We start from the raw sequence: 20,014 nt of genomic DNA, 5'->3' as shown, positions 1-20,014 counted from the left end.
CATTGGATCTCTTCGATGCGTGACAACGCGTCGGCGACTGTGTTCTCTCCTCCTTTGATGTACTTGATACTCGAACAGAATTGACTTATGTAATACAGCCGCGTATATTGCTAATAATTCGCGAAAATACACGCTGTAGCGACATTGCGTAGCACTCATAGCTTTAGAGAAAAAGGCTAGCGGTTTCCATCAATCTTTTGTTGAAGTACAGCGCCGAGACTATGATCCGAGGCGTCAGTCATGATGGCAAGGGAGCAGCCAGGAATGGGAAAACATAATGTTGTCGCTTCTGTGATGCTTTGTCGGCATTTCTCAAAAGCTTCAATTGCTGCAGTAGTCCATTCGATAGGCGTTTAGTCGTTCTTCTTTTTATTGTGTAGATACTTGTTAATCATTTTGTAGATGAGCTTGGTTCGGTAGGCAGTCTCTGTAAAGGATGGTAGCAGCCTGGACTGGATGGAGACGGGGGCCAGCTCGCAGTGCTTTTCTTCATGGTGTAGTTAGTCTTTTTCTTCCATGTTTTCTTTTTGCTCCGTCGGGGTCACCAACTGTAGAGAAGAACCCCTCTACAATATCAATGAGTCATCTGTGATTTTATTGGATTTTATAAATTTTTGAGTCTCTGAATTCTAATCAGTCGCTACTCGGCCTTAAGTACTCGGCGGTACTCGGCAGTTCTCTGACAACTGACAGTTTGTATGTTGCGTGAACCGGAATTGACTTGTAAATTGTAATTGAATCTGTGAATCATCCGTCATCGTGCCGTCATCCGTGTCCGTGACCGTCAAGTCGGAAATTAGATAAATTTCGTGAATTTCGGTAGTTTTTAGCGAAATTATATATTTTTACAATGTCGCGACCAGGAGATAGACCAAACCAAGCTCAAACATACAAGCTTGTAGTGGTTGGCGGCGGTGGAGTTGGAAAAAGTGCTATAACAATTCAGTTTATACAGGTATTTTTCCGTATTTGTAAAGTCTACGCCTACGAGACGTATGTTTGGCTTTACCTAGAACTTACCGAGAGCTATTTTGAAAACTGAAATGTTTCTTTGTAATACTGCAAGTTTGTTAATGGCGTTTTCACATGTATAGTATCATGTATATAAATAGTGCTGCTGATGTTATGCCAAGGTGATAGCATTGAAGACGCCGCCCACTGTGTATTTCATGTCATGAATTCTTCCTTAATTTTTATTATCTCCACACATGTACAACTATTGTAATAACATACTACTTACCTTTGAGCTAATAAATGTCTTTGGTGCTTTGATAAAATATTCCTAAACTAAATTAAATACTTTATAATGCATTGAGAACATATTTCTAAACCAAATTTATTACATACTAGCGGTCCGCCCCGGCTTCGCCCGTGGTTCATGTTTACGTTTTCTCTACATAAGATCCATCCTCGTACTTCAAGAAATATAATAAAAAAAGAATTATCGAAATCGGTTCAGCCGTTCTCGATTTATGCGCTTACCAACACATTTTGCGATTCATTTTTATTTATTACATATAAAATTAATTTAAACCTAAAATTATTGATCATGATCACTTCTTTCCTAAAAATTATCCTAAATAAACAAAGATAATATATTTGTCTTTGTTTTTATTAGGTATGACATCATTATGCTGAATTAAACAATTTCATAGATCTGATTCTCTATATAATGTTATTTGTTGATTACTATTATTTTCCAAGCTTTTTTATATTGCATTAAAAATGTTTTTTTTAACAATATCTTAATTTAAACAAAAATATTCTTAACATCCATTGGTTTTTAATCCTTAATGTGTTTGTTATTTTTTTTTGGTGTTCACATCAGTTTTGATGAATGAATTGCACTGAATGATGAAACAATGAATAAAATGCATCAACTGCAACAGGACACTGAGAAAATTACAATCTCTATTGAATATACACAATAAATATAATACCTGACTAATCTAACTGATTATTATATATTTTTAACTTGTTAGTGAAGGAAAATATCTATGACATGAGAATGTTATACATAAATTTATCTTGCCCATCTCAATTTATCCTACACCATCTTGCTACAAAACCTCTTAAAGTCTTAACCCATTGAGCCCCAAGCGGCCCGATCGGTCCCAGACACAATAGATTTTCTATTGTGCCTGTGGTTCCGGGGCCTGAGTTATTAAACAAAAAGAAATAAATGAAACACTAATGAATACTAATTGATGTATTTTCAGAGTTATTTCGTAACGGATTACGACCCCACCATTGAAGACAGCTACACCAAACAATGCGTCATTGACGATATTCCAGCTAAACTTGATAGTAAGTTCTTATTATTTAAGCGCGCAACACATTGATTCATTTATAGTTATTTGATACATGAGGAAAACATGACGCCTTCTATGGTAAAGGAAAAGCAAGTTTCTGGTTAATAGAATGATAATATTGTTGTATTTATCAATTCCAAATGAAGTAAACATTGATTTATGACTTGTTTCTTTATTAAATATGTGGCATGTTGAAATGCGAAGACTGGGTGTATCTGTTATTGCTTCATCTTATCATAAATCTGAAATACATATGAAATAAGGTATAAAACCTTTCGTCGACGTACGCGGAAAAAGTCGGAGGTTACAGCTAGTTGTGATTTATAGATACATAGATTTTTACTTACCTTTCAAGCACAATGTTACTCACGTCTCCAACCAACAATTTGACCAACACAAAATTTTAGTAAAACTATCACATATTATGTCAATCAGCCAAGATTTTCGCATTTCACGTTAAAGCGAAGCTAACAAATAAGTAACTATTCTAAAAAAATTCTAAATAGACAATACCTTCCACAGTCCTCGACACAGCCGGGCAAGAGGAATTCAGTGCTATGCGCGAACAATACATGCGTTCCGGTGAAGGTTTCCTTCTCGTGTTCTCCGTGGCTGACCATGCGAGCTTCGACGAGCTCTTCAAGTTCCACAAGCAGATACTCAGGGTTAAGGATCGAGATGAGTTCCCCATGCTGATGGTCGGAAATAAGGCTGATTTGGAGCATCAGAGAGTGGTTAGTTTTTTTTTGCATATTTAGAATTGTGGCAAGGCTATTAGGTGATTAAGTTCTTTTGTCACATTCAATTTAATTATAGTAGAGGATAATTTAAATGAACAGTTTAAAATATTCTGAAAAAAATAATTAAGATACATTGATACAATAATTATGTGATAATCATGAAAATAATATTTCATATTTGTTGAGATTTGTGACCGACCATGATGAACAATGAATGTAAAGCTATAGACTGATACACGTAAAAACTGATAAAAAGACTAGAATGTATGATCGCTGAGGTATAAGCGAAAGATAGGCAAAGGACATCTCTAATCTTGAAATTTTTCACATACGTAATTGGAATAACGTGCACTTAATATTAATTCCGCAATGTTCATTTCAGGTAACACTAGACGAAGCACAAGCCCTCTCCCGCCAACTCAAGATCCCATACATTGAATGCAGTGCCAAAGCGAGAATGAACGTAGACCAAGCCTTCCACGAGCTTGTTCGTCTTGTGAGACGCTTCCAAGAAGCTGAGAGGATCCATATTAAATCTGAACACAGGAACAAAAAGAAGAAATGCACTATTTTGTAACGGACTGACTTGGTTTGACAATGGCAGGTAATAAAGGCGATTTTTGTAACGGCATTTTTGTATGGATATAAATTACAAGGTTAAAGAAATTAATGTTTTATACTAAAATTGTAGTTGTGTAAAGGCAGCTGTATGTTAGCTGTCGACTGTTTGAGATTTTAAGGGTAATTTGTACTGTCTAACATGAGAAAAAAATTTTTATTCACCTAGACTTTTCGTTTAGAAGCCCTTATGAATCGCATACTGAATGAAATAATTTTCAGTTTTGCTATTTGGATAAAAATTTAGTTTTATAACATTTTTTGCTTATATAAAGTTATACAGTTTTTACTTTGCTAGTCTTCCAACTGCATACGCGTTGTATTTGACATGAATATGAAAAAAAATTATTAAGGTTTTTTTTGACAAATTCTTACAAATGTTACCTGCTATTATACACAAATAAAACGGATGTTTATTTTTAGTTCTGTATAGGTTGTTTGTGACCACGCGAAGAGCATTTTTTGTTATTTATTGTCCCATAGCGTAAGTTATAATATTTATGAACTTGTGACAGCTATTTTGGTTTATTTATAATTATGTCTATATTTCTGTCTACTTTATAAAAATAATTTCAATTTAAAAATATTAAGCCATATAAATTCGTTCTAGTTCTACTCTATTATTTATCAATTTATTATAAAGTGTTTTCAACTTCGAACTGGCAATATATACTTAGATATTGCCATCAAAATATAAAAAAAAAAAAAATATTTATACGAATTTCGTTTTCGTTAAGTAGGTACACCAGAGCAGCTGTCACATTAGTTTTATTAATTCATACACATAAGCTTTACTTTAGATGGGCGTATTTTTTTATTGTATATTTATTTGTTTATGAATACATCACATAATATTCAATATTTCAAGCACAGATCATGGTGCTAATGTCGCACAAGATGGATAATAAGTTTTAGGCATTATGATGCAATAACAGGTTTATTTTATACATTCAAACTTATTGTGTTGAAACAATAAACTGTGAACTTGGTCATAATATGTATGTTTTTATAACACATGAACCTTACTTCTATGTATGTATTTGTGGATATAACAGTTTATTTTTTAAGTAAAATACGCACTATTAGGTACGCAGTTACGTGCTATAGTTATCGTTTTAAGATTACAATCTCTTTATCGCACAGAAATATTATTTTAAGTACATAATTTTCCTAATAAATTTGAGTGCAATGAAAGTCTAACGAGCTAATTCGATTTGAACAATATACAAATAAATCAATGGAAAAAGTTTAAAAAAAAACCTAAACATGAATTATATTTTGATGTTATATATTATATCCTTTATGTTGCCATCATAATATATTAACTTTTAATTAGTACACGTGCTTTTAATTGATGTCACGTAGTCGGAAATTAATTTGCATAGATGTATCTTTGTTATTATTTTCATGCCACACACCATGTCAGGAAATCCGTTGAATCTAGTCTTAATTGAATATGGTCAGTTATTAAACTGAATAGCGTCGCTAAATTAAAAAAAAAAATACAAAAAAAAAATAGGTAAGGTTATATTTTGCTTTTTCTAAAAAAATTTTAATAAGTACTAAAAATGTTGTTTTGTGTTCACCAAAGAATTTCGATTCATTACAAAGTAAATGGCTCCTCTAAAATTGATGCCAATCAAAAAGGATATTGCCGTTTTACTGCTCGAAATTAATACCAACGGATTTTACGTAACATGTATGGCCAAAAAGTGCTTTTGTATAGTAAAATTGCGATTTAAAATCGGTAAAATATCGTAACTCGCATAACAAATATAATATGTACTCTTTAGCAATTTATTAATACCAAAGTGCGTTTCGTTTAGAAATCAAAGTACCTTTTAAACTGCGAGGTAATAAACGTAACTAACTAGTATAAGTTTTTGTATCTAAATGTATTAGGTATTGTCATGGTCGTTGTTTATATTATTACGTCAATGTTATATAGAACTTTGAGTTCATGCCATTGTGAGATTATGGATATAAATAAAGTTTTCATTCACGTTAAGATTTTTAAGCTATTGCTTAGCTTCTATCGTGGGCCTTGAGCGCGGCGACCGAATGTAAAAATTCCGCAACGAAAAAACCTAACGCCCCCCACTCCAACCGGCACAGCGATGCTATGTGTGCTATGCAATAGCTTTACCGCGGCAGTCCTCGAGTGCCACACGTATTTATTTTATACGGCATCCATTCATGAACTACCTGTTACTATTTGTTACTATTTGTTAAAGTGAAGAACTAGAAATTCCAGTTTTGTAGTCTTAACGTTTGCACCTGCAAATAATTTGCTTTTTTTTACATTAAAATACAATGCAAAAGAGGTTGATTTGAATAATGAGTGTACAGGTGGTACAGGTAGAGTAAAGGTAATTTACATAATAATATGGAAAAATGGATTACCTACATGTGGTAAATTTTGCTCTTTGTACGTTATTTTGTAGAATTCTGATTCTTGGACAACTTTTCACAAGATTTTTTTATCCTTACCATTGCTGACTTTATAAATATTTATAAAGATCCTGGTGATTAGAGATTTACTTCTACACTCTACACTCCATATTTTGTATGTTCACAATTTTCTAGCATTGACGAATTATTGTAACTTAACACAAGTTTAAACCAATAACCTTAATTACAATATTATAAATAGTTAAGGCATTAGTGTAATGAATATATATTTTTATATTATTATTATATTTTGTTTGTACGAATTTTTTTGCGAAATCACAAGTTTATGTGCACAGATTTTGATAAACGTTTACAATATTTTTAAGCTTTACATAGTGCCAATTTTGGCGGCAATTTTTTTTCCACCGTTTAACTACACAGATAATGTAAATTTATTTGCATGCCTTGTTTTGTGTAATATTTTTTACAATGTCGTTTTTATATCATTGTAAATAATGTAATTTATAATGTTTACAGTCTTATACATTATACCTTTTGATATTGTTCTGTAGTTGTCATTGAAATGTATTTAAAGCCGTTGTTATTACATTTCAGTGATCCAATAAATGGGTAGAATAAAGTATCACATAATGTCAAGTACCATGGAAAATCTGTTTTAATAATAAATATACATACCAATGTACCTATATTTACCCATTTTGGTCAATACATCAATAAAATTAAAGAAGTTGTCTATGGTAAATTTTTTGATGTGGAAAATTAAATTAGATATAAGTAGGTATTTCATAGATAATGCTGATAAATATTTAAAACATCAGCTGAAATTACAAGTAAACCAGGTTTTTACCTGAATAAAAAATTGGACGTAGGTACAAGAACTCGAGCAAGAAGCATAAAAATTTTCGTCTTTGACTTGAAGAAGAACTAAATTGTGAAATTTATATTTATGTATTGGCAGTGTTTTATTTATGTATGAACTTTGTACGTATTTTATTATGGTATAATGAAAGAGCTTTAACCTAAGGCACTGGAGCCTGACTAAACTGTTGTTAAGGTAATATTGTAGCGTAAATAAAGTAACATGAAAATGTATTGGTTTTTTTATTACAGTTTCCTTAGTTATCCTTTAGTTTTAGACCCTTATTTGTTCATATTATAACAATGTGTTCAAATTACTTCATGATGAATATTTTTTATTTATGGCTGTCTTGAACGCCTGAAACATATGACTGAAAATAAATATTCTTTCTGAGCAAACACATTATACTATTAGCACACCCCGGACACTCCATACAAAATGATTGTTTTGACAGTCACACTGTAGAGACTGCAAATGTGTGTGTTAACGCTTTATGGTTGGCACATTTGTGACTAGCGTAAAAAAAAATTCGCGTTTTTCTGATGAAATACATCCGTAAACAGCACAATATTTAACCATTTTCTACGAAAAACGATAATCACAAATCCAAAATAATAAAATTACTATAAGTCAATTTGATAAATGTTGTCAATCTTCGTTGCGTTTCGTCTAAGACGTCGTTGGTATCGTCCTTGCGGGGAAATGGGTACCCATGTCTGATCGTGCGGGGTGAGGTAAGTGTTTAATTTTGGCGGGAGGCGGAGAGTGTCCGTTCTGTAGCGTTTAGCTACTATTATGTATTCTGTGCTATTAGTTAGACTGTTCACCAAAAATATTTGTTTTGGTAAAATATAATCTATTACTAGGTATGCTCAGGGTTGCTTTTTCCTTACCAAAAATGGTCCGAGCGAGGTAAATGGATCTTGTCCGTTTTGACAACAAGATTATTATAATTGATGTTTGTAGAAATGGTAGTCGGGGTGACCATGAATTTTTTTTGTCTTTGCACTATCTCACAAATTATGTATGTATCGATATTTTTTTTTTAATTTTCGACTTAAAAGTTAAAAGCAAACCCCTAGCACGTAAGAAATAGGGCGACATTACGATAAAAATTGTATAATAATACTGTATTGTAATTTCCATAACTACATAGGTAGCTGTATTCAGCTTGTTATGTGGAAATTACAACTTATGATGTTGACTTTTCATCATCAATATTATATTACACTGTACAGGACATTTACTAGCTTGTCCCTTATTTCGTTAAGCCATGGTCACCTAAGTTGGAAACAAGAACGCTCTCACTTGGAACGTTTTTTACGCCATGGTGGGAAGTCTAGTTAGAAGTATAATGTCTCTGTACAAAATATTTATTTGTGGCTAAAACATACAAGGCCACTATCTAGTACAAACTAGAGGTTTCAAGAGGAGGAAATTTAAGAAAAGTTTTGAGTAAAAAAAAACATTTTAATCCAATAAAACAGCAATAAACTATCACGATTAAATATTTATTTTACAACATTCTATTCACTTATTAGCAAGAGCAGCGAGGTCTGCAATGCAGCGGTCCAGGGTCTGCTTCTCCTGGTCCGGTGTGATGGCCTTGGTTACGTTGGTTACCACCCAGTCAACGAGGTGCTTCTGTTCGAAGCGACGTTCTAGGACTGCCTTTTCGAGTTGGAAGTCTAAACGGCGCTTGACCTGTTGAAAAAAGATATTTGATATTATGTTTACTGCGAACATAAGTTTTAAAAATATTTTTAAATGGCAACAGCAGAAATTTGATTTGACCCCAAATCTATCATTAAATTAAATATTTAATAAATGGAAATAAAAATAATTGTTGTATCAAAATTTGATGCAACATTTATTTAGACTGGTATATATTATATCTAAAAAACGTAGTTTGTTCCACAAATTAACGTTTTATGTTGTTCCTTCATTATTCTAATTTTAGGCATAAGCAGGACAACATTACCTCCTGGTAGGTGTTCATGAGACGTTCCCTGTACGCGGCTTCCAGCTGCAGCAGAACATTCTCCTTCTTAGCCTGGATGAGCAGCTCCTGACCCTGGGCCCTCCACTGCGCATCCTTCTCTGTTTCAATGGCTTCTTCCAAGTGCTTAAGGCTGTCTACGCGCCCTTGGTTCAGGTCGGATTCAATTTTCTGGAATGTTGATTAATGAATTCAATGTAATTAAAAAGTTTCAATAGTTGTTTATAATCTTGCACAAATGGATATTATGTGAATATTTTTAAGTGTTATTTTTATTCAAATAATTTTATTCAAAACACTGTACAGTATGAATCAAATTTAATGGCGGCTCGGAACATCGTAACGATGTGCAGAAATCAGTTAAGTCAACCAATTTGAATTCTACTGGGTGTATGTGCTATCGCAGATAACTTTCGCCATTAAGATTAAATCAAACCATACCTTATACCAGGAAAAGGTTTCGTAAAATGAATTAAAAAGCATGAATCTTAAATCTATACTAATATTATAAGCTGAAGAGTTTGTTTGTTTGTTTGAACGCACTAATCTCAGGAACTGCTGATCCGATTTGGAAAATTCCTTCGGTGTTAGTTAGCCCATTTATCGAGGAAGGCTATAGATATCGTCATGCTAAGACCAATAGAAGTGGAGCAACGCGGGTTAAACTGCAGGGCACAGCTAGTATTAACATATAGTTAAGAGCAGCTGGTTTCCCATCATATTTCAATAAGTTATACATTTTAACTTACGTCAACTTCCTTGTCCAACCAAGCAGCGATCTTGGGGCCCATCCTGGTGGTACCATAGTACACCATCAGCAAGATAGACAGACCGGTGTAGTACTCATGCTCCATGACGTAGATCTCCTTGCTGAAGAGATAGGTCATCAGACCAACACCGAATGTGTACGGTCCAGTCACACCGGTCTTTGAGTGGAAGAATTGGAACCTGGAATGAGTAGTTACAAGATTAAAATATTGTGTAATTATGACTACATAGTATAAAACAAAGTCACTTTCTCTGTCCCTATGTCCCTTTGTATGCTTAAATCTTTAAAACTACGCAACGGATTTTGATGCAGTTTTTTTAATAGACAGAGTGATTCAAGAGGAAGGTTTTAGTAGGTATATAATTTATTAGGTTTAAGACTAAGCGGGCGAAGCCGCGGGCGGTAAGCTATTGTATAAGTTGCAAAGAAAATGTAATTGAAGTTTTTATTTCGTCATTCATCAAGCATCATTTAAAGCAAAATACCTTTAGTTAGCTTAGCAGACATAGAAATAATATTTATTATTATTATAGTTATAGTCATAAATGTTTTACAAGGCATATAAATATCAGTTCTAATTAATTTCTGAACAATACAATAGGTATTCTTTCTATAAGATAAAAATATAAGAGATATAGGTGTATAGTATTTTGACAGATATATAATTATTGAACATTACCATTCTTCTGGAATGAATCCGAGTCTGACTTTGCCAGGTTCACCCCTGACTGGTCTGGGGAAGTTCTTCTCATCTCGCACTCCAGAGACCTCGGAGCTGGAGGTACGAGCTACGAGGGCTGTTGGAGTGGACTGCCGGGCCAATACTGAGAATATTTAATAGCAACCAATCAAAATAATGTCTATTACCTAATGCTACTTGTATTACAAACTATCGTATGAAAAATATAGAGATATAATATCTGTAGGGATATGAACATCGAACAAATAAGTAACTTGATTGCAAATTTGTTTTAATTTTTTCGCTTATCAGTGAGATTTTAAAGGTTACTTTTGCCATTATTTTTAAATGTTATGTTACATTAATTAACTATTTTAATTTCGTAAGAAGTCACCGTTGTGTGAAGTTTTAATAATTTAATTATCTTTCAAAAAAAGAACATTAACTTTTTAAAACACGGTAGGCACTTGTCAAACAGACGATTACATAAACCTGAAACCACCCGAACACCAAGGTTAATTTTCATTTTTATGTATTCTATGACTCCATAAATTTAAGTTAAATTGAAATACATACCTGAACGCAAAGCCACGCGAGATAGCATATTTAAAGCGTATTTTAGTCTTTAAAATTTAATTTTCCGACAGTCCCCACAGAATAGTACTTTGCATTAGTGATGTTCGTAAACCGCAAACTAAAATCGGATATTTTTATAATATTGACATATAAGTGTTGGGTGTAGTTGAAGATTATCGATAAATAAAAAAAAATGTTTACTCGGCACTTTTAACACATTAGAAAAAGAATATTATATTATTCAATTTAAATATAGACTTTAAATTATAGTCATTACTGTAAAAAAATAGTGGTTACAAAAAGTATAAAACTTTCACATATCTGGCAACAAATTGAGCTTTATTGATCCATTTGTGCGAAATTGTATCTCAATACTTTTCCTTGAGTGGCTAATAATTCTAGTGGTAAAAACTCATTATAATAATAATAATTCTCTTTGATAAACAAAAGGAAAATGGCAAATATTAATAATATATGGAAGATGATGGTTAGTCGTTGCAACAATGTTGCAACCGAATATACTTTATAGTTACTGTGTAATTTATTTGGTTTTATTTTCATTTCCTAATCTCTTTCTGTAATTTGCTTCTATGTGTTTTTATTTTAAAGCGCTAAATTATATAAAAAATAAATTAAACATAACTGAAAAAAATCGATTATTGCGAGTATTTTACGACGTAACGCTAAATGTCAAATTGAGTTTCGACAATCGACATTATTGTTGTACATATTGGAAGAATGTAATGTACCTCTAATGTGTTTACGAAGTTTTCAAACAAGAAATAATACTTATTTTATACGAAAATATGGGGATTATTACGTCCTGTTGTAAGCCATCAGCCTCAGATGTGCTAACTCCAGACACAGTAAGTGTGTTTAGTTCTTTAATTAATACTTTTTTGTGGATGGTATGCGAAATTATTAGGACTACCAAACTATTTTTGTTGTAATATTTACGTAAAACAAATTTGCATGTAGGTTTACTGGTTTTCTGGTCAATACTTGTGTTTTAATAACACGTTCTGGTTTAGATTAGATTAGATTAAATGAAAACCAGTACCTACCTATCTAACTTGATTTAACAAGATAGGAAGGTATTATAAGGTGAGTGTAAATTATAATACTTTTGTTGTCTGTTGCTAATATTTATATTATTAATTTCAATTAATACGTAATTCAGTGATACGTGACACATGCTTAATCCTGTAATTTTATCTATTATTAACATCATTAATCATTATCCTTTATCATATCCATAATTATACAGTAAATAAAGACAGCCTTTTAACGGAAAAGAAGTAAATCGAATTTAATGGGTAGGTATTAAAAATTTCCATATATCATTAAGTGTATCAATATTCACGAGTCACAAGTGGGCGAGTTGGTCAAATTATTTCTATTCTTTATAAATTTATATTTATAAAGCATTTGAATGCCATAAAACCAAAAATATCAATTGTATATATATTTTTACATTGCATTGTCATAGGCTACTTTTTATCACAAAAATAAAACAGTGTAACAGCTGTTGCATGTCCACAGGTGTCAGGTGTCTTTAATTTTTAAATTTCAATACTATCTTTATTTAGATTAGATTAGCATAAGTAGAAATAAATTAGTCGCACAAGATTTGATGGCAAGATATGTAACGCAAAAGAATAATTTAAAAAAAATGCTTTGTATCCCTGGTTGTTCTGTTGTACGCTTAGATATTTTGTCTATTGTCTCTGGGACCAATCGGGCCGCTTGGGGCTCAATGGGTTAAAGATTTGCTATCTAGCTGTGTTGTTTGATATACAGTGTGTCCCATTGGTATGCTAAGTGCGAAAGGACTTGTAGTTTTGCATACCTACACTGATCACGTAAAAAATACTTAAACAACAAAATTATGTTAAAAATTTTTTGCTAAACTGTTCCTGAAAATCCATGATTTCTTCTCTTGATTCGGGCAACCGGCATGGCATTTACCACTTCTCTAATGTGAACATTTTGTCTATAAAAACATAATCTTAAACAATAGCTCACATGCTGGTGGCAAAGTGGGCAGGTTGCTTGTTATGGGTGGACACATAGAGTTTTAAGAATTCATCTATTTGAAAAAAAATGCGTCTGGAATTTTATAAGTACATATTATTTACATACTCAGCGTATGTAAAACTACAACCTTTGAGCTTAGTATACCAACAGAGGGACATCCTGTATAAATATGTAGCTACTAGCACTCTCCAAGTTTAATTATCTCTATAAAGCCTTCTAATCTATCTATGAAAGTCTTCTAATATTTCTATTGCAATACCTGCATAAGGTTGCTAAATATGTACGTAAAAATGTATTGGTATGCAATAAATTTGAATTTCAATTGAATCAATTCAAATCTTCCTAGTTCCTATGTGAATTTCACATCTCTTTCACAAGAAACTGACAACAGATGCATGCTTAACACATACATACACATTTACTTGAGGATTCAATAATGATATAAGAGATTGAAGCATTGGCTGCTTTGAGTCATTGTATTTATGCAGCCGTTGCTCAGCAGCTTGGACCGTGGAAAATAGTGGCTTACGCACTTTCCTCGGCAAAGCCATGGTTACAATGACCGACATTCCTCTCGCGTAAAATACTTCGCGAGGCTGCTCGCTCTATGTGGCCTATTGACTAATAATAACTTGCTTATAGCAATAGCATAGTTAGTATCAATAATCGAGGTTAACAAAAGTATTAAAAAGTCAATTGCCTTTAAGTAGGTATATTAATTGATAAAGCCGTAATTTTGATAAAGAAAATGTTTTTAATATATTGTCTATGGTATAACGATAATAAAATAAAAGTATTGCGTGGTTGTATAAAATCACGTTAAAAATTAAACATATTCCCATTAAGGTCTGGCCACACTAGGCGTAAGCAATGCGACGCTACACCCTAATATTCTTTCCAAGAAATTATATAAGGTATAACGCACTACGCGACACGGCCGCATTTGAACAACCGGTAAAAGCGTCGCGCCGTGTCGTGTCGCTCAGTTACGCATAGTGCAGTCGGACCTTTATAGAGAAATGGTACACCTTCAACATTATCCCCCCTCCGCAGCCGACAGTAACGCGACATGCAACACACAGATGAAAAAGTTTGATACGATGCAATAAAAGTTACACTTTTATATAGGTAAAAAGCTTTTATAAATAAAGCTTTCCACCCGCGGCTTCGCCCGCTTTGTCTAAAACCTAATTATTTACTAAAATCTTCCTCCTGAATCACTCAAACATTTATTTACTCAATTAGACTTCTTATAAAAGCACTTTTGAATCGTCATAACATTTTTAACAACTAACAATTCGGAAAGCAGTATAGATACTGCACTGGAGAAGAACCGACAAGAAACTCCATAGTTGCTCTAACTATTGCGTTGCACTCTATCTATAAAAACAACTGTATCAAAATCCGTTCAAGTCGTAAAGATAGTCGCATACATACATACAGATAGACGCGGAAAGCGACTGCTTTAATTTTTTGCATAATTAATCCAAAATAACCTTTAAAAAAATGAAACTACCAGGAGACCAGACGTCGCCAGCAGGTGGAAGCGGCTGAACGTCGTCGGGCGCAAGAAGCCGCCCGAGGCGTGAAGGACCCTGAGCGAGTTAAACGCATGCAGCAGCGAGCTGAAGAGATGGAACAGCGGGAACAGGAGCTCGCCAAGCAGGGCGGAGCTACTCTGAAGGTGAGGGTTTCATAAAAAAATAATAATAAAAAAATTATCTGGTATGTAATTAAAACAATATTTTAACAACTTCTTTAAACTCGATTTTGAGCTACTTTAAAGGAGAGATCTGCTGTATCAAAAAATATAAAAAATAAGAATGAAATAAATATTGAAGGGGGGCTCTCAAACTCCATATATTAAAAAATGAATCCTATTTCCCTTGGTCACGGCAGCACCCGTTAACGGCTCCACCGATTAAGATAATTCTTTTTTTGTTGTGTTCGTTATTGTCAGAAGGATGTTATGAAAAAAATCTTAGATAATTTCGCGTGAGGACGGAACAGCGTCTGTCGGGTCAACACTCAGCTAGTAAGTAAAAAAAAAAAAAATCCGCAATATTGATAACAGCAACACGTAGACACTTAACAAATTGCCCAGATTCTAAGAATATTTACTTAAATAGATAAAGTATAATTAAACGAAAATAGAATGAATATTAAGATATAAATAACGTGATTATACGTCAGTCTGCTCGTTATTGATTATTATCAAGTTTATGTCAGTTCTTATAAAAACTAGCTTTCCGCCCGCGGCTTCGCCCGCTTTGTCTTAAACCTAATAAATTATGTGCTAAAACTTACCTTGAAAATCTAATGAAATAAAAACCCCATCGAAATCTTTTGCGTAATTTTAAAGATCACAGATGGCGCCAAGCGACTTTGTTTTTGTGGTTTTATACATCCTTCAACAATAGTCCATTGAATAAAAGGTTCTAGAGTGCGTGAGTTAGTAACGTAAGATGTTTCTTCGGAAACATCTCAAGAGTCCCTAGGTAATAAACATACTAAAACCCCGGCACACTAGGAAGAGCCCCGGAGTGGGGGGAGGGGGGAAAAGGTATTTTTTTTTCATTTTTCGCTTAAATCTCAAAAACGGTACATGTTAGAGAAAAACTTTCAAGGAAAAGTTGAAAGGCCATAAAATTATCTACAAGTTGTAACTAAATCATTTTTTCCTATATCCAAGTTTCTGAGTTACATGCAGTTAAAAATGATTTTGGCTCAAACAATTTCCCCATACGATCAAAAAATATTTCTTTCTTCCAAAAAAACTCAAATGTGCAACTTGTGACCGGTACTGATAGATTGCTTTTAATTAGGTCTATAATTGGTAAAATAAACACATTCCTCCATGGAAGACTTTAGGAGGAATCGATTGTTAAAATATTATATTAGGGTAGTTTGAGTTACTGAACATGATCTTTTTATTTTTTTCTTCCAAAAAACTCAAAAGTGCAACTTTTGACCGGTACATATAGATTGCTTATAATTAGGTCTATCATTAATAAAAATACCAGAATCCACCCCGGAGGCCTTTACGGGGAATTGAATTTTATTAGGGTAGTTACGATACTTGAACTTTTTATTTTTTTTCTTCCAAAAAACTCAAATGTGCAACTTGTGACCGGTACTGATAGATTGCTCTTAATTAGGCCTGTAATTGGTAAAATAAACACATTCCTCCATGGAAGCCTTTAGGAGGAATCGATTGTCAAAATATTATATTAGGGTAGTTTGAGTTACTGAACATGATCTTTTTATTTTTTTCTTCCAAAAAACTCAAAAGTGCAACTTTTGACCGGTACATATAGATTGCTTATAATTAGGTCTATCATTAATAAAAATACCAGAATCCACCCCGGAGGCCTTTACGGGAAATTGAATTTTATTAGGGTAGTTACGATACTTGAACTTTTTTTTTTTTCTTCCAAAAAACTCAAATGTGCAACTTGTGACTGGTGCTGATAGATTGCTCTTAATTAGGTCTATGATTGGTAAAATAAACACATTCCTCCATGGAAGCCTTTAGGAGGAATCGATTGTCAAAATATTATATTAGGGTAGTTTGAGTTACTGAATTTGACCTTTTTTTTTCTCCCAAAAAACTCAAGGAGGTATTGAATTTATTAGAGTAGTTAGGTAAAATAAAAAGCTTTCGAATTTTTCACATTTCATGGGAGTAGCTCGAAAACGGCTGCGAATAGAAAAAAATGATTTAGGTACAACTTGTAGATAATTTTATGGCCTTTCAACTTTTCCTTGAAAGTTTTTCTCTTAAATGTACCGTTTTTGAGATTTAAGCGAAAAATGAAAAAAAATGACCTTTTCCCCCCTCCTCCCACTCCGGGGCTCCTCCTAGTGTCCCGGGGTTTTAGTATGTTTATTACCTAGGGACTCTTGACATGTTTCCGAAGAAACATCTTACGTTACTAACTAACGCACTCTAGACCCCTCTTGGAGGGACTCATTCAATGGACTACAAAGTCGATGGATATTTGGTAAAGCATCAAATATCTAAAAATCCATAAATGATTTGAAAAAGTTTTTGATTTTCATTAAAAATGTTAATTTTTCTCACCAAGGTGGAAACTTGGATGATAAAGGCTTTTGGCAATATTTTTTCCAAAAATCTAATTATAAAATATAATCTGTGTAGTCAGCATTTACATTAATTTATCAACGATGTCGGTTGTTCTTACTAAAATGTCTTATTGCGGCATGATGTCTCCTGTATTCTTAAAATGTTCGTGAATTTGTTGATCCGTAGTTAAATTATGCGGAAAATCTCTCAGAAATCTTTATTGTGACGTATCCATGATTGATGGAATAATAGACGAGGGAGTGTGCAAGCCAACCTAAAACTTGAATAGTGGCTGTCACCTGTCGTGCCTAATAATGAGTAGAAATTTCTGGCCCATTTGCAATTTGTGTGGAACAATCATACTATTTTCTACCTCCTTGTATTATTTTCGAGAGAAAGCTTTGCATTTTGAAGTAAAAAAATAGGAATTTTTTAAAATTTTTATTAAAGACCTTAAATTGAGCTGCAATTCTTCCATTCACAGTATCACAGAATTCTTCATAGATTTTTTTTTTCGGTCGATATCACAAAATAGCATTGTTGAAAATAATTTAAAATTCAAATTAGTTTTAATAAGTTCTCTCAAACATTTAATAAACACTATCTTTAGAATAGTGGATGTGTATATTGCTGGTATTTCAAAAAGTAGATTATCGGCCAGAAATATTATAGAGAAGGTATTGAGCATTAGAAGTTGTGTCTAAAACTGTCTCAAACCATACTTAAAATGATGCTTAAACATTTTTTTTATGTGACTAAGTTTTCTCAGACCATAATAAAATCAATTCTGTATTCAAAAACTCGATGTATATGTTTTACTTTTTTTTCCATCTAATATACTTGTCAGATATTTTTATATATTATATTTAACAATAAGTATAAATTATATTATATGTTTTTTTACAGTGGTCGGCTGAATGAGATCAGGCCCAAGGCACCAGCAGCCAGACACCAAATGAGAAATATAAATACAAGAACTGAGATTCTTAGTTATCTGTGGACCGACCACAAACAATAATGTCTATAAATGTCTATTGTCTATGCTATCGTCTATGAGCTTACCGATTTTTGGATTCCATTCTTTACAATCCCATCACTACACATTTTCTATAACTCTTTCGATGTTTCTGTATAATAAGCTATCTAGTTAATTTATTTATGTATATTATGAATAAGGTCTTATGAATTAAGTTAAACGTTGTTGTAAGGTGTGTTATGCCCGATTTCACCAGTGACCCCTAAACAGTCTCCTAAGTAAGGGTTCCTTATTTTAAGGGACCCTTCAAATCACTACCTAACCTAAATTCTGTTTCACCATCCTAAGGGTCACCTAAATAAGAGAGCCCTAGTTAAGTGACGTTTAGTGTGGGGATGCTACGCAATGTTAGTCGAAAAGTGTATCGACTATAGGATTCTATTGATATTTAGTTGAAAAATCACTTGATTTTACTTAGTTTATGTGTAAATATTGAGTTTGTTACCTTAAAAATATATAAAACCATAAAAAACACAACTTTTTATATTTTGTCTAAAATCAAACTTCACAGTGACATTTTTAATGACAAATGACAATGTCATCGCGTGACTCAAGTTGCTTCGTGAAATTATTTAGGTTTTTTTATTTTGTTGCCGGTTGCATTCATTGTTTGATTCGTGTTTTTTTTCTTTGGTGTTTGTAATTATATTAGGTATAAAGAATAATGGCAGAAAAGAGAAAACGTGTACAAAATTTATCTGTCATCATTTTTTTTTAATCCTTTTGATCTTTCGCAGTAAATTCGCGTTCGCCTTAACAAAACTCGGTTATTTTATAATTCTATAACTTCAATTGCTTCTAAATATTTGTATCGTCGTCGCTATCCATTTTTAATACGTTAAATAGGATAAATATCTGTCACTTAAACGTTAGGGGATCGAATATTCACCCCCTAAATTTTAAGGGCTACCTAACGATATAAGTGACACTTATCCGTCGGTGAAAGCAAATTTTACGTTAGGTATCCCCTAAAGTGACTTAGGTGACACTTAAATTTTACGGGTTGTTGGTGAAAACGGGCATTAGTGTTTTTAAATTATAATTATTCACGATTTTTCTTGCGTTGATTGTTATTAAAGATTAAGAGTTTGTTTTTTTTTCTGTATTTATAGTACCTATTATTAAGCTGTATGTAGGTTTCGTTGTTTTTTGTATATTTCGGATGCAATTTTATGTATTATATAAGATTTTTTTAAATAGTAGTGTATAATTAGACGGCAACTATACATGTAACACCTAGATATTGACCAAGTAGCTTTTAGTAGAAAGTAGTCAATAAATATTATATCCAAATAATATCAGGTATTTTAAATTATAATGTGAGCAATATCTTATGGTCTTATCGCAAAACAATTTAAACACAGTCTAACTTTAAACCAAGGATCTGTCACTTTAATAGTTGACTATGTATACGACAAAACCAGATTAAAGAGAACCCGCGCTTAAAGTTAAACCCTGTCTAAAGTTTTTTGTTTAATGTCTATAAAGTATAAGTGTTAATATTTTACCAACAAAGTCATGTGATTGTGTGTGCACTGTGCTAAATTAAAATGAATCAAATGCGATCAAACTGGTAATTATTATATTTATAAGTATTATTTCATCAAAATAATGTTCAAAAAAAAATGAAGGAAATCGGACATTCTTACTCCATTGAGATACTATTACTACGTATGGAGAAGACACCGCCTACATGTCAACCGGCCACAATGCACTCAGTCGCCTTAGCGCGATGGTCGCGTTCATGTCTTGTTTGTTTTGTCATAGATTAAAAATTTAAGAAATGGCATTGGGTATGAGCAAGATGTTTAGTTATTAATATTACATGACGTAAATTTTTATAGTGGAAAATAATAATTTTACACATTTAGAAAAGTGGATATTATTTGA

At 32.7% G+C, this 20,014-nt stretch overlaps 3 protein-coding genes across 3 annotated transcripts; 2 read left to right on the top strand and 1 right to left on the bottom strand.

The window, feature by feature from the left end:
• The first annotated feature begins 739 nt into the window (after window positions 1-739).
• On the top strand, window positions 740-3,825 carry LOC123700991 (ras-like protein 2). The gene is made up of 4 exons (XM_045648391.1): window positions 740-955; window positions 2,220-2,307; window positions 2,835-3,046; window positions 3,435-3,825. Exons 1-4 carry the CDS (start codon window positions 851-853, stop codon window positions 3,627-3,629), a joined length of 600 nt encoding a protein of 199 aa, XP_045504347.1. The 5' UTR covers window positions 740-850; the 3' UTR covers window positions 3,630-3,825.
• A 4,573-nt stretch (window positions 3,826-8,398) lies between these two features.
• Window positions 8,399-11,120, bottom strand: LOC123700990 (ATP synthase subunit b, mitochondrial). The gene is made up of 5 exons (XM_045648390.1): window positions 10,965-11,120; window positions 10,389-10,533; window positions 9,690-9,888; window positions 8,923-9,111; window positions 8,399-8,645 (listed from the first exon to the last, which is right to left on the bottom strand). The coding sequence occupies exons 1-5, from the start codon at window positions 10,990-10,992 to the stop codon at window positions 8,472-8,474; spliced, it is 735 nt and encodes a 244-aa protein (XP_045504346.1). The 5' UTR covers window positions 10,993-11,120; the 3' UTR covers window positions 8,399-8,471.
• Window positions 11,121-11,359: 239 nt separating this feature from the next.
• Window positions 11,360-18,298, top strand: LOC123700989 (small VCP/p97-interacting protein). The gene is made up of 4 exons (XM_045648389.1): window positions 11,360-11,675; window positions 11,711-11,830; window positions 14,521-14,685; window positions 17,995-18,298. The coding sequence occupies exons 2-4, from the start codon at window positions 11,771-11,773 to the stop codon at window positions 18,007-18,009; spliced, it is 240 nt and encodes a 79-aa protein (XP_045504345.1). The 5' UTR covers window positions 11,360-11,675; window positions 11,711-11,770; the 3' UTR covers window positions 18,010-18,298.
• Window positions 18,299-20,014: the final 1,716 nt, after the last annotated feature.

This window comes from Colias croceus, chromosome 20, assembly GCF_905220415.1.
Source record: "Colias croceus chromosome 20, ilColCroc2.1".
Taxonomy (NCBI): Eukaryota; Metazoa; Arthropoda; class Insecta; order Lepidoptera; family Pieridae; genus Colias; species Colias croceus.
The sequence above is the reverse complement of the archived record's forward strand: the minus strand, read 5'-3'. Positions and strand labels throughout refer to the sequence as shown.